This window comes from Solanum stenotomum, chromosome 2 (genome assembly GCF_019186545.1).
Source record: "Solanum stenotomum isolate F172 chromosome 2, ASM1918654v1, whole genome shotgun sequence".
NCBI classification, from domain to species: domain Eukaryota; kingdom Viridiplantae; phylum Streptophyta; class Magnoliopsida; order Solanales; family Solanaceae; genus Solanum; species Solanum stenotomum.
Window position 1 is genome coordinate 59,106,247 of NC_064283.1, and position 13,726 is coordinate 59,119,972.

The 13,726-nt window shown below is 30.9% G+C and overlaps 2 protein-coding genes across 2 annotated transcripts; one reads left to right on the top strand and one right to left on the bottom strand.

The window, feature by feature from the left end:
- Positions 1–3,646: 3,646 nt before the first annotated feature.
- Positions 3,647–8,241, top strand: LOC125856969 (uncharacterized). The gene is made up of 5 exons (XM_049536633.1): positions 3,647–4,303; positions 5,968–6,186; positions 6,916–7,014; positions 7,199–7,303; positions 7,742–8,241. Exons 1-5 carry the CDS (start codon positions 3,791–3,793, stop codon positions 7,955–7,957), a joined length of 1,152 nt encoding a protein of 383 aa, XP_049392590.1. The 5' UTR covers positions 3,647–3,790; the 3' UTR covers positions 7,958–8,241.
- Positions 8,242–8,380: 139 nt separating this feature from the next.
- Positions 8,381–12,802, bottom strand: LOC125856151 (uncharacterized). Its single transcript, XM_049535707.1, has 4 exons — positions 12,791–12,802; positions 10,071–10,181; positions 9,443–9,593; positions 8,381–8,602 (listed from the first exon to the last, which is right to left on the bottom strand). Exons 1-4 carry the CDS (start codon positions 12,800–12,802, stop codon positions 8,550–8,552), a joined length of 327 nt encoding a protein of 108 aa, XP_049391664.1. The 3' UTR covers positions 8,381–8,549.
- Between the last annotated feature and the right edge of the window lie 924 nt (positions 12,803–13,726).

Below are 13,726 nucleotides of genomic sequence, written 5' to 3' on the forward strand. Positions count from 1 at the left end.
TTTAGGAATCTCGTTGCTACTTTCTTTCCCTCTTAATGTTCCATGTACCTCCTCTTAAACGATTTCGATGTCTAGTCTTACTCGTAATATAAGATTTTCGTTTTAGCTTTTGAACATAGCTAAACGTTGCTTCTTCTTTTTTTATATATAAAACAAGTTACTGTATTACTTACATAAATTGGAGTTTAAGATTTTTTTTTTTATTTTTATTTTCTCCCTCCCTTCCTGTTAAGGCTTGTTTATAACAAGATATCAAATTGTGTGAGTTTGTTGCTTTCTTGTCCTAACTTCTTTGTTGTTTGTAACTATGTGGCTCTCATGTTTTGTATTTTCCATAAGATATGGGCTGCTCAGTTTTTACCTCTTTCCGGAGTCACTTATCTTTATATGTATAGTGGTGACTCTGACTGAGCTTGGTTCTCTCGAGCTCGGCTTATCTATTATTTGTTGATCTCGCCATGTCATTTAGGACAATTGCTTAGCTTGAGATCCTGCTAGATTTAGTGAGCTATTAAAAATATGCATTTTCCTGCGAGAGGTCTATGTTCACTAGTTTATCTTGTTCTTATTGTTTCTTTTTTTTTACTTTACATGGCATGTCCTCTTTCCTGTCAATGTTTTGTTAGTCGGTTTATTTTGATATCATCTAAAGTTAACTAGTACTTATTCTAGAAATAAGCTCCTACTTTAGCATCATTCTTTGCGCCACTCTTTCCATCTTAAGCTTTTAATTCATTTTTCCGATCTGATTATTTATTGTTGCTTACCTTGTGGATTCGAGCATTCATGTAAGTTTGATCCAAATGAATATGTTAGGCAGTAGGTACTAACATTGTACACTTCTTCCTGGATTTAACTTGTGTGATAGGAGCTTAGGATGAATAGAGTAAAATCTGAAATCTTGACTAATAGATGCCCTTCGTTCACTTATTGAGATGTATGCTCCGTCATGTGTGAATTTAATTAAAAAAGATTGTACGTTGTTAGTTAACATTGATATGATCTTCACATCCGAACTAAGCATGTCCGTATCTTCAACATGTGTTGATTGGGTTTTTTTTTCTTCTATAATGTTCCAGTAAGCTATTTGTATTTAAATTGGAATTTTACACTTGTTAGGGGTTGGGTTGATGTTGTCTTATTATTATTTTTTTTTACCATGTATTGATTCAATCACTAAGCTAAAGACTTTTGACCCTCCTCCATGCCCTTAGTGTTAAATGTATATAGATATTTGGGTTATCAAAATAATAATAATAATAATAAAAGAAGAATGTACAGTATTTGATATTATCTCCACCACTTTATTTTTCTTCAAAATCATGTGTTAATTCCTTCACACATATGCCAAGTTATGATCAGCTGTAGAGAGTAAAATGTTGGACTTCTAATGTGAGAATTGAATATGGACTGATTTGGTATTCACATGATTTATTTTGGTCTTGTTCCAGTGAAGAAAATAGTAAGAATTAATGCTCCTACTTGTTTAATTTGTTTTTTCGTCATTTAATTGTCTCTTAATTTTAAGTCCAATAGGTAGTGTGGCACTAAATTACAATTGATTCTTGGTGCTCTACAATTCATTTCTCTTGTTGCATTGTTCTTTTTCTACCTTGGGCAGTAAGATCATGATAATGACTTCATGGATGATGTGTTGTTTTATTTTTAACATTTGTACAAGTATAGACACTAATCCTCTTCTTTGTTTTTTTTTCTCTTCTTCTTTGTTATATGTGACATCAATCTGAGTTCTCTTTCGACTCCACCCCTGCATATCGATGAATTATTTCGAGTCAGCCTCATCTTGTTCGAGTTGCTGGAAAGTTAAATTACAGGTCCCGAAAAGTCGAAAGTGGGTTGTATACATGTTGTATACAGCAGTATACGCTGATATTCAGGCCCAAAATGTAAAAACACAGGGCTGAGGCGGAATATATATGTTTGGAAGCAAGAAATACCTGAAAAGAGCTAATATATGTGCTCATATACACTGATATACATCCACCGTATACCAAAACCGGGATTGGGTTAAAACCCAAAAAATGCCAGCGAATTTGGCCCAAAGGAGGCCCAAATTCATTTTTCTCCCTTACTCTTTAATTATGTAATTGTGATTATTTATTGTTTATTGTTTAACTCTAACTTTATAATCGCTAATCAACTTAGTCGAATTCCCCAAAAAGACGAACTATCTCTCTGTGTGGTTTTGTTTCTAACAAAAATTTTATTTTTATCAACTTTTTGTTTTTTCATTTATAATCTTCAGTCTTTTTTTTATTTAGTTTAAAATAGTTTTTTTTTTCATAAACCAAAAAAATGACTCAAATAAAAACCAATTAATTTAGTTTCGTTAAAATATATTACTTGTCTCTAAATCAAATATTTCAATTAAGGTCCCATTTTTTCCTAAAAGATAAAATTTGCTATTTGTTTAACTTTTTTTTCAAAGTTAATCTAATAGTGTAAATAAATAAAATTTACTTACTTAGTCAATTTCTCAAAAAGGTTAGTCAATTAATTTAAAATGATTCTCATATTATTTCAAAATGAATTAAATAAATTCTAGTCAATCTAGCTTCTTTGTAAAATTTTATTCACTTGCATTTTAATCCAAATGTTTCATTTAAGGTTCCTTTCTAAAAATAAAAAATAAAATAAAATAAGATGTGTCATCATTTTCTCAAAGTTAATATCGTAAGGTATTATTTTTATCATTATTAATAGTCAAAATATATTTTAGTCAAGTCGCAGGTTAACCGCATGTTAGCGGGCACTTCGAATGCTTAAACCCTTCTCGAAGTGTAAATTGAACCCCGAACCTTCTTTGGTATTTTCAAATGATTTTTTCTGTTTAAATCTTTGAAAATTATAAGTTTTCTTAATTTCTTTAAAAAATTAAGTGGCGACTCTTTTCTAAGTATTTTTCTTGAATTGTTTTATACTTAGAACATTTCAAAAAGTGATTTTTCTGAATACAGTAAAATTACGGCACAACAATTATTTTCAATAATTAAACTTCATTAATTCAATCAGATGGATAGATAGAGATTATTAGGTGTGATGCACTCGCATAAAGAAGACAATTATGCCTCTGAGCCGGTGTATGTCAAGACCAAGTATACAATGACGAATCTAGGTTGAGACCAATAAAAGTTCAATAATAAAAAATGTGTGTAAACCGTAACATGTAACCATATATTCATAATAGTCTAAAATAAGTATATGTTGATAAAAACGATTGTGCTAAAACCACGGGATTCGAGGGGTGCGTCATACCTTCCCTTCAGTCAACAGAATTTCTTACATGTATTTCTTGTTCACAGACAAATAAAAATAAAAAGTCAACTTTTTTTTTATTAGAGATTTAAACAATGTGACTTAGAACATCATATCTCAATTCTAAGTGACGACTCTGAAAAATTAAAATAATCCTTATTTAATATGTTATTTAATTTGGAAAACCCCCATAAAAAAGGGTATGATAATAAGTTTTTTTTATTAAAAAAATAACATTATAATACATGATTTACTTTTGGGATATAACAAATTGTTACCATCATTTAAATTATGAAACTAAAATAAATTTCAATATTTGGGCCTTAAAATAATAAATAAGCTAAACACCCTTTCTTCTTCCCCCCAATTTTTCTTTTTGAATTCAGACAGCTCCAAACTTCCATTATCACCCTCTCAAAAACAGCCAAGAAATGATATTTTCTTAATTACAATCTTAAATTCAAACCTTTATCACTCCAAAAAGGTAAAAACAAAAAACACAATCCAATCCCCAATGGCTTCAATCAAGCCATCGTATCGGTACGCCAACGCCGCCACTTCTTCCATAGATTCTCTCCGATCTTCTTCCAAATCCGATCCCTCATCCTCCACCGACCTATCCCCTCGCCCTCACAACCCCCACTCCTTGTCACGCGCTCTGACGCGCCCTCACGCGCCGTCCACCACACGTCACAACTTCGGGTCCTTGGTCAAGAAATTGGTGGAGCACAAATCTGGGCCATCGATTAAATCGAAGCCTAAGGGTGAGCTGAAACTGATTGTTCCGGTGGATTTCGTGGCGAAAAGGGGAAATGGATTGAGTGCTTTGCACAAGAAGTTATTCAAGGGAGTAGTGAAAAGAGATGAAGGGAGTGAGAAGAAGAAGAAGGCTTTAACTGAAGTTAAAGCGAATACGAGGAGTTTAGCTATGGTGTTGAGAAGTGAAAGGGAGTTGTTGAGTATGAACAAGGAGCAAGAGAATGAGATTGATGAACTCAAATTGATGATTGAAGAGAAAAACAAAGAGGTATTTTCTTGAATTGTGTAATTTGCTTAATGCTAGAGTTTGATTAGAATCTATTTTAGAGGTGGCGGAGCTAGGAATTTTATTGAGTGCATTCAAAAGTTTCAAACTTGCAATCTATAGTAAGTCAAGGGGGCTCGAAAATTTATGTAATGTGATGCTTGAAGAGAAGTACATAGAGGTGTGACTATGAATTGTGTAATTTGTTTTATGCAAGAGTTTGATTAGATCCATTTTACTCTTGATTTGCCCCCTAGTACTTGATTTAGTGCTTAAGCATTGGCGTAGCTAGGAATTTTAACGAGGGCATTCGAAAGTTTCAATTTTGGGACCTTAAGTAAGTTGAGGGGGTTCAAAAGTTTATATATATACGAAAAATTTGATTTTGGACTATGATTTTCCAACAATTGAACCCCTTTATAGGTTGTGGCTCTGCCATTGTGCTCATGATTAGTGCTAAGTTTATTCAAAAGATTATATTTAGTAATAATTAACGAATTGGTGTTTGCTGAGCTCAAATTGATGCTTGAAGAGAAAAACAGAAAGGTTCGTTCTTGAATTGTGTAATTTGCTTAATACTAGAGTTCTATTAGAATCCATTGTAGTCCTAGTTTGCCCCCCTAATACTTGATTTAGTGCTTAAGCAGTGGCGTAGCTAGGATGTTTAACAAGTCCATTCAAAAACTTCAAACTCACAACCTAATGTAAGTTGAGGGGATTCAAAAGTTTATGTATATAGGAGAAAGTTGTTTTATCCTTATTTGGGCAGTAGGATTCTCCAATGATTGAACCCCTTCATTGGATGTGGCTCCACCATTGTGCTTACAAATAGTGCTGAGTTTATGTAAACAATTGCTTTTAGTAATATTTGATGAATTGATGTTTCCCAAATGTTTTGCTTCACAAATTTTGGAAAACAAATAACTGAATCCTGATACTGTTGAGTCCACTTGCCAGTAAAAGAAGCAATGAAAGTAAGTTCGATTTTTGACCCAAAACTGTTCTTTTTTAACAAAAGTTAGAGATTTGTACTTCATTCAGGGGTAAATGAGAGGTTAGAGAACCCTTTAAAGTATCAATTATTTAGTATTAGAATGAAATGGCCTTCTTAGAGTGGAATTTATGTAGAGGATCCATACAGCCGATCCAACTAATTTGAGATTGAGGTTTGATTGATAGCTTAAAATTTAACTCTGCCTCGTCATCCATTGATTGTGCACTCCTGCAAAGTTTATAAGGGAAGCTCGTGTGTTCGACATTTCTAAGTGGATGGTAACTTGCAGTGAAATAGTTTGCCTAAAAGTTGCACCTTTTTAGATTATGTAAGGATTACAAGTCTGAGTAGACTTTCTAAAAGTAGTATTAGGTGATATGTTATACTGATAAATGATAATAGTAGATTGTAAATCTTTTGGTTCTTTAATGAAAGTAGTTTCGGTGTTAGAACAATGGGATCATAGAGATGTTGAGTTACTTAATGGCAACTAGTTTCGTTTTAGAGTAAGCTTCTGTGTGGTAGCTGTTAATTGTATACTGTGTGAATTTAGGAATGCTCTTACTGAAATGACACATTTGTTGTAAAAAATGTGGTGGATGATAGTACCTTCGATGGTACGTTGATTATATGGTGCTGTTTTATCTCATTTGCTATTTTAAAATGATGACAGGTTGAGAAGTTAAAGGATTTGTGTTTGAAGCAGAGGGAAGAGATAAAGTCGTTGAAAAATGCCGTACTATTCCCAGATGTTATGAATTCTCAACTTCAGGAACTTGTGGAGAAGCAGGGATCAGAACTCAAACAGGCAAACCAGCTTATACCAAGTCTACAAAAGCAAGTCACTTCTCTTACAGGACAACTACAATGCCTCGTCTATGATCTTGCTGAGGTAACCTTGAGAAAGTTGTTGCCAGTATCCACTTAATATGATTGAGGATTTATTAACAAATGCATAAGCTAGTTGTTTAATATTCTTAATATAAGACCATAAGTGCTTAGAAGAATTCATTTTCTTGAACTTGTGCAGAGTTTTTGTCTATTAGTATCTGTCTGTCCTCTAACGGAGACATTAGTAATGTACCATAGGCGTAGTATTAAAAGAACTGCAGCATTCCTAAGATCAGCAGATATTAGTTAAATGAAGTCACTTTATTGTTTGATATTCTCAGTTACCTTACCAATCTTCATCTTAAAAGTTATAAGTAATGAAACCGAGACAATTTTAATGGATGTTCTTCAATGTTTCAAATTTACTGCTGGATATATTCTCTTGGTGTGAGCCTGAACCAAACTCTTTAACTATACATAAGGGCTAAGAGATCATGACTTCAAACAGAATGAGAAAAAAAGGTCCAGTCTATAGCATAGGTCTTTCTTTCCCCGGTTTCCTTCAAAGGAGAGGCCTTGCAGATTCGTAAGTCCATGTATCATTGGATTTGAAATCAAACTCTCTACCTTGAGCGGATAGGAATTGAGACTTTCAATGGTCTGCTTTTCTCTCCTCGTGATCGAAGTTGATCCCTTTACCACATAGAATGTGCTTTGGATGTAATGATGCAAATATGTTCAGTATATTATAAAACCAACATTAGTTTTTGAAATGATATTTTTCATACAGGTTAAAGCAGAAAAATACTCTCTAAGAGGGTGTTATGATTCTCTTGATAGCTCCCCAAGGTCACCAGAATACGATCAAGAAGAAGCAGGGAATTCTCTGGTTAGTAGATTTTTATGTTTAGAAGAAACAAAAATGGTGGTAAGAAGATAACCAATGATATCTTGCATAAAAATTGGATATCTGTTTTCTGCTCCATGTTAAGATTCTTTCGGAAAGCATTTGACTGTGACATTTTAAGCATAAGTTTCAGAGAGTAGCTAAGTTTTTCTTCATTTTTCTCTAGGAATTCAGTTCTGAGAACACAATTTCCCCCGGTAGTCCAGATGACATGCTTCTCAAGGACTTAAATCCATGTTTAACGCCTTATTCTGCCAAGACGAAGTCCAAGGTGAGTGTCTCATGAGCCAAAAAAAGCAGCACGACTTGATTACTGGAAGTTGTTTCTCATATAGAATCCTTAAGTTAGATTATGTTTTCAACGCACCCCTCATTGATTATTTAACGAGACAGGAAAGTGGAGTTTCTTTTCTACAATGGGGGACAATATGACATGAATTCAACACTTTTGCCAGCTTTGATACCATGTTAAAAGTGGGTGGTCATCTCATCTAAAAGCTTAAACTGCCAAATATGACACATTTTTATATACTTAAATCTTTTCAACCGTCATAGTTTGGAAAATTCGAATAAAGTACCTCTACCAGTATATTGCATAGTTTCTGAATTCACAATCATTTGAAGTTTTCAAGATTCATTTCAAAACATGATGTTCTATTCTTTTTACCAAAGTGAACTCTATTTTGATGCCTAATGTGATCTATTTTAGGATTTTGACAATTCTCCTGATGACAAGAACTTGCTTAGAAACAATATACAAGTGTACCATGACACTAGCTACAGCTACAATTCTTGTGCAAGCAAAGTATCGAAAAGTTCAGGCTGTTGTCAAAGTTCAAAGGCAGCCAACAATTCAATTCGCACAGCTCGTGGATCTGATGAAAGCAAATACACATACAGAAAGCAGATCCACAATATGTTCTAAGGTTATTCTTGATCCTCAACAAGCATCTTTATAGCTTTGGTTTGATTAAGGCCACATTGAGATGAAATTAAATTGAAGAAACATGGCCAGTGAGTATTCATATAGCCGAATCCAACTTATTTAGGATTGAGGCACAAAGTCTTTTTTAAGGATTTTTGTTGCATTTTACAACTAAGATTATGTGATGCACTTGTATATTTTGTTTACTTTACATTTATGTGCAAAATTTGGAGCTTTTTGAGCTTCAAAACCATATACATTGCTCATTAGTCAATAAAACACTTGTATGTACTCCCTTTGTTTCATTGTTTTTTTTTGTCGTAGTTTGTCTTGACATGAAGTTTAAGAATGTAGAGTTCTGAATCTCGTGATCCTAAGCTAGAGGCGTGTATAACACACCAAAGATATCATTTTGAATCTTTCAATCTTAAACATGTCATGTCAGTTCTATAAGGGTGTGCCATTAAAGGTTAAATGAGAATGATGAAATCCAAGAGTTATTGAATAGAAAGGCGACATTTTTATAAATTGTATTAAAAAGTACGTAAGACAAATACATTGAAATGAAGGCGATGTATTCCATATATTCCATCTATCTTGGTAGCAATCCACCATTAAGTGCCATCCTCACAACCTGGAAAATAACTGCCACATATCCAGACATTAAAAGATATGTTAGAACTTGGTTTTTTGGCATAATATATGTTCATTTTATGAAAGTATACAAATTATATACACTATCAATATATCAAAATTAAACATTTCATCTATAAATAAATATAATAATAATAATAATAATAATAATATATAGTATACGTTAATCATTCAAAAAATACTATTTACACTTCATTGATTGATCTAGCCTTTTCTTTGTATCAATATAGTGAATCACATACTAAAAGGGCATCGTAGGTGACTTACTTGAGACTACTAAGGTTGTTGGCAGACTCTTTCATTAAGTAGGGGTAAACATGACAAATGCTTAAGAATATCCAATTAAATTTGAACAATATGCAATGATGTACTCAATGTAATCCCATATGCCATATATGAGTCTGGAGAGGATATGGTGTATGCAGTCAATACTTTTGAAAAGCATTTCAAAGATATTTGAAAAAGGAAATATGGAAATGAAGAAGATATGGAAACCAAAAGGAAAGCAATACATAGCATTCAGACAAAAATGAATAGTAACAACAATGAAATAATGCAATAACCGAGGCACAAGAGTCAAGAAATTTTGATGATAACAGAAAATCAACGACAAGAAACTATGAGAATAATGCTAATACCACCGTAAGAAAGCGAAAATAGACACAATGCTCCAAACAATTACCAGTCATATCTCATAGAAAAGCGAGACAACATTCACCTACCTACTTATCTTTTATTATAATTCGCAACCTTCATACCCTTCTACGAAAAATATATGATTAAACTTAATTAAGAATTAAAATGGTTTGAGGGATTAGGAAATTAGCTTACAAGATCCAATGAATAAAACAGCAAAGAGAACAAGAAAAATATGAATTGGCTCCAATCCTTTGTTGCCTCTTTGATTTTGCAATATTCCCCTCTTTGTTATATTCTTTTCAAACTTAGCCACTTTCTTCTCTGCAACTCTTTTTGAAGTTGTCTACAAAATTTCACAAAATAAATAAATAAATTTTAAATTCTGAAATCGCCTGACTTCATTTTTTGACGGAGCCACATAGTATCATAAAATTATTATGTATATTGATCAAATATTACATATACATTAAATCATGAACAAAAGTGTGGAGCCACAAACTAAGGAAGGGGATTCAATTTGAATCCCTTCTTTAAAATAATTACACATAAAAACAAATATTTTCATATATATTTATAATGACAAAGATAAATTAAAAAAAAATTGACATCACAAGTTCAAATATTTTGAATCCCCTATTAAAACTTCTAGTTCTGGTTCTGCTCTTGAATACTTTTAACGAAATTTCTAAATTCACATGTATTTGATATTGAAAATGGAACACAAACCTCATTGTAATTATTACATTATTAAAGAAAATAATACTACAATTAAATATAATAACTGCATAATACTGAGAGGAAGGAGGATACTAGCTCTTACCATTGATGTGTTGCTTTGGTTGTAGTTAAAAGCACTATATATGAACTTTATACTAATTTGAAATATGATAATGAAGAAGAAAGAAGATGCCTTTAGTGTTGCAATATTATACTCTCATATTAACTTTTACTTGTCACGTTTCGCTTTTTGAAAGGCAAGATGCATGCACTTTAATATGAGAAAAATTACAATTTATAACACGTTTCGTATAATTTTCAAACGTCTAATTTAAAATATTTCAAAATCTAATTAAATTTAAGGCATAATACATATATTGGACCCTAAACTTGGCTTCAAATTTTAACTTTGACCTCCAATTTTCATAGTGCATAAATAGGCACTTTAACTTGTATAAAGTAGAACAAGTAAACACACGAGTCCTACATGGCACAATACACGTAGGACACCACGTAGGACAAAAAATGACATGTAGGATGCCATGTAGGACATGTGTGTTTACTTGTTCTACTTTATACAAGTTAAAGTGCCTATTTGTGCACTATGAAAGTTGGAGGTCAAAGTTAAAATTTGAAGTCAAGTTAAAGGGCATATTTATGTATTATGCCTAAATTTAATTCCAAAATCAATCAAATTGACTCTCATAGAATAAAATGTGATAAGTAAACATAATAAAATGTGATAAGTAAAAGTGAGCCGTATGATTGAGCGTATATTCTTTAATAAATGTGATAATAAATTAAAGTAGTTTCTTTTTTTATCCTTCAACATGAAATGTTGGAAGTGTAATTAATGAAAAACACAAGACTTGTCGGCAAAAAAGAAATTACTTCCTCCTGTCACGCTATTACTCACTTTCAAAACTAAATTAGATTACATTAATGTAATATTTTAAAATAAAAAATTAGATATTAAAAAATTATATGAAAATTACTATAAGTTATAATTTTTTTTCATATTAATATGATAAAGAAATACATTTAAAAGTATTATTCAAAAGTTCATATTGTTTAACTCTTAAAAAGAAAATTATGACAAGTAAGAAGAGCAAAATGAGTACTTTTTTTCTTTTGCTTAGATATATTTAGAAATAAACAATTTTAGAATAGTGAAAGAACATTTATTAATGATTCATATAATCGAGCTTCTCTTTGATTTGTTTTAATTATAATTTCAAATTATCATTCAAGTAAAATATCGTTAGGGGTCAAAAGTAATATATATGATGTAGTTCTATAGTAAGGACTTAAGAGTATGATATGTACACCGGTCTTATTTCTATTTTATAAAAATAGAAAAGTTATATATTTTCGATAGATCTTCAATTCCATTAAGGTAAAGAAATTTATTTTACACGCTTTCGTAACCGTACTAATAATATTAAACCAAATGTCGGATGTAGGGTAAAGTTACCCAATTCTAAATTATAGTATAGGGACCAATTTAGCCCCCCTAAATAAGGGGAGAGACTAGGAAATGATGAATTAATTTATCAAAGTTATTCCTCATATTTTAAATTATTTATCGTGAATTTTCTTATCTCAAATTATTTATTATTTTAAAAGTTCATGACAAACTTAATTTTTTCTCATTTTACACTTAACATTGATCGTTTTTGTAGACTACACACATTTCATAATGATAAATAAATAAATAAAGTAAATATTCGATGAAAATAAATATATTTTAAGACATTAATAAAATTAACATAGTCAAAAACTCCTCCTGATTAATGTTTAATTTGAGACGAAGGAAGTAAAAAACATTCCTTACTAGTCACTAATGACTCATACAAGCGATTTAATCTTCTTTAATATAAAATTAATCTTTATCATATAGTAATTGATTTGTAACTAGAAATTTATTTTAATACAAAATTGGTGGACTTGGTCATCATTTTAGATGACATAAGAATGATGACTTTTCATATATTAGATCATCATGACGCTCGTTCTAGTTAAATAATAGAGTAGTAAATAATTAAGCATTTGATTGAATTGAAGACTTTATTAATTTAATTTGGGGTAGTTTATTGACTTTTCTTTTTTTTTTATTTTGGACATACATGTTATTTGCAAATATTAAAGTGCTACTTGTAAATCAACATTTATCTTACTATATATAATAGTTTTATCCAGTATTTAATATTTAATATATAATTTATTTTTAAAAAAAAAACAATAATGTGTAATAATAATTTAGTTGAAGAATATAATGTAAAATTAAAAGATGAGAGTTTTAATTAATTAGGTTTATACTTTATAGTGATGGAGAGCAAGGGCGGAGCTAAGGGATGCAAGGAGGAATCTCGTGATCGAACTATATATATATTTTTCTATTATAGTAGAAAAGGCTTGTTCAGCATGTGTGCTTAATGTCCATTATTTCAAATTTGAGGGTGTTTTTGTCTTTTCAAAGTTTTATTGTAGCTTACGTGTCTTGTAGTTTCAAATTTGAGGGTGTTTTTGTCTTTTCATTGTTTTATTGTAGCTTACCGACAGATATTCTTTTATTTGGTGTGCTTAAGAATCCCAGTACCTCAAATATCATGGCATGCAATTCAATTTTTTTAAAATTATTTATGTGTTTGCATATATATGTTGGGGGATTTTAATTTAATTTTTATTGTTTATGTTATTTGTTGATACAGACATATTGATTCTTTTGGTCTTTGTTCATACTGTTTTGGTGATGAAATGAAAATTACATTCTATTTGATTTAGTTAGAAATCAGAAGGCCATCAACAGTTCAACACAAATACCTTTTGTTTCATAACTGTAGAAAATTAGTTTGTATATGATTTAGTTACTCACATTAATGTTCCATGGTCATACATTATTTAGCATTGTGTTAATACAATTTGATATCTATCAAATCACAATGTAAAAATTAGTTTCATACAAAAATTAGTTATTTAGATAATAAACATATAATGAAAAATTACTCTTTCCATCTCATAGTATGTTTCTATGTATAATAGTTGAATGGCTACACTTCATATGAAAAAAAGAAAAGAAAAGAAGGTTAATATCTATGTGGTAGCTAGATTAAATGATTTCAGAGATGGAAAGGTGATATGACTATTATCAATCGAGAATTTCTCGATTCAAAGGTGATATGACTAGATACGAGAACACATTTTCTCTGATAGATGTTCAACTTTTCATGTAACAACATGATGCTTTGATCAGATGAATACCCAGAGTGAAAGAGATCGAGAAGACTCTTAAAAGCAACTGGAAAATCTCCACCACAAAGTAAGGTGAGTTGAACTTCGAATGAAATGCTTTCAACTTTATTTTCATATCATATTGGCCCAACTGATGACAATTGACACTAATATTTCCATTAATATTTAAACCACATAGATACATATATATATACTAGATATATGTTGTTTTGTTTGTCTATTTTACTTCGCTTCTATTATTTGATTTTTCTATTTTTGAATTGCTATTTTTATGTTTTTATTTATTTATTTTTCCACGTTAAAAAAAGAGTTAGCTACATGTTCTTTGTGAACAAAGCACTGGTCATCGATGCAACACAATGTTTTTATTTATATTTGTTATTATTATGAGTAATTCGTGCAGTCCAGGCTATTCTTTTTGGAAGAGATCCAATTTTTTAATCAAATCTTTGTGCATCAATTTGATCATAAAACAAAGATGTGAGAATATTTTCTTCAAATTTCATG

What these genes read in the sequence shown, in the direction of transcription:
- LOC125856969 (XM_049536633.1), top strand. Translation starts at nt 3,791, where the DNA reads ATGGCTTCAATCAAGCCATCGTATCGGTACGCCAACGCCGCCACTTCT. An exon ending in TTGAAGAGAAAAACAAAGAG is followed by an intron (nt 4,304 to 5,967) that starts GTATTTTCTTGA and finishes AAATGATGACAG; the next exon opens with GTTGAGAAGTTAAAGGATTT. An exon ending in CTGCCAAGACGAAGTCCAAG is followed by an intron (nt 7,304 to 7,741) that starts GTGAGTGTCTCA and finishes GATCTATTTTAG; the next exon opens with GATTTTGACAATTCTCCTGA.
- LOC125856151 (XM_049535707.1), bottom strand. An exon ending in ACCAAAGCAACACATCAATG is followed by an intron (nt 9,594 to 10,070) that starts GTAAGAGCTAGT and finishes GAAATTTTGTAG; the next exon opens with ACAACTTCAAAAAGAGTTGC. An exon ending in TGTTTTATTCATTGGATCTT is followed by an intron (nt 8,603 to 9,442) that starts GTAAGCTAATTT and finishes GATATGTGGCAG; the next exon opens with TTATTTTCCAGGTTGTGAGG.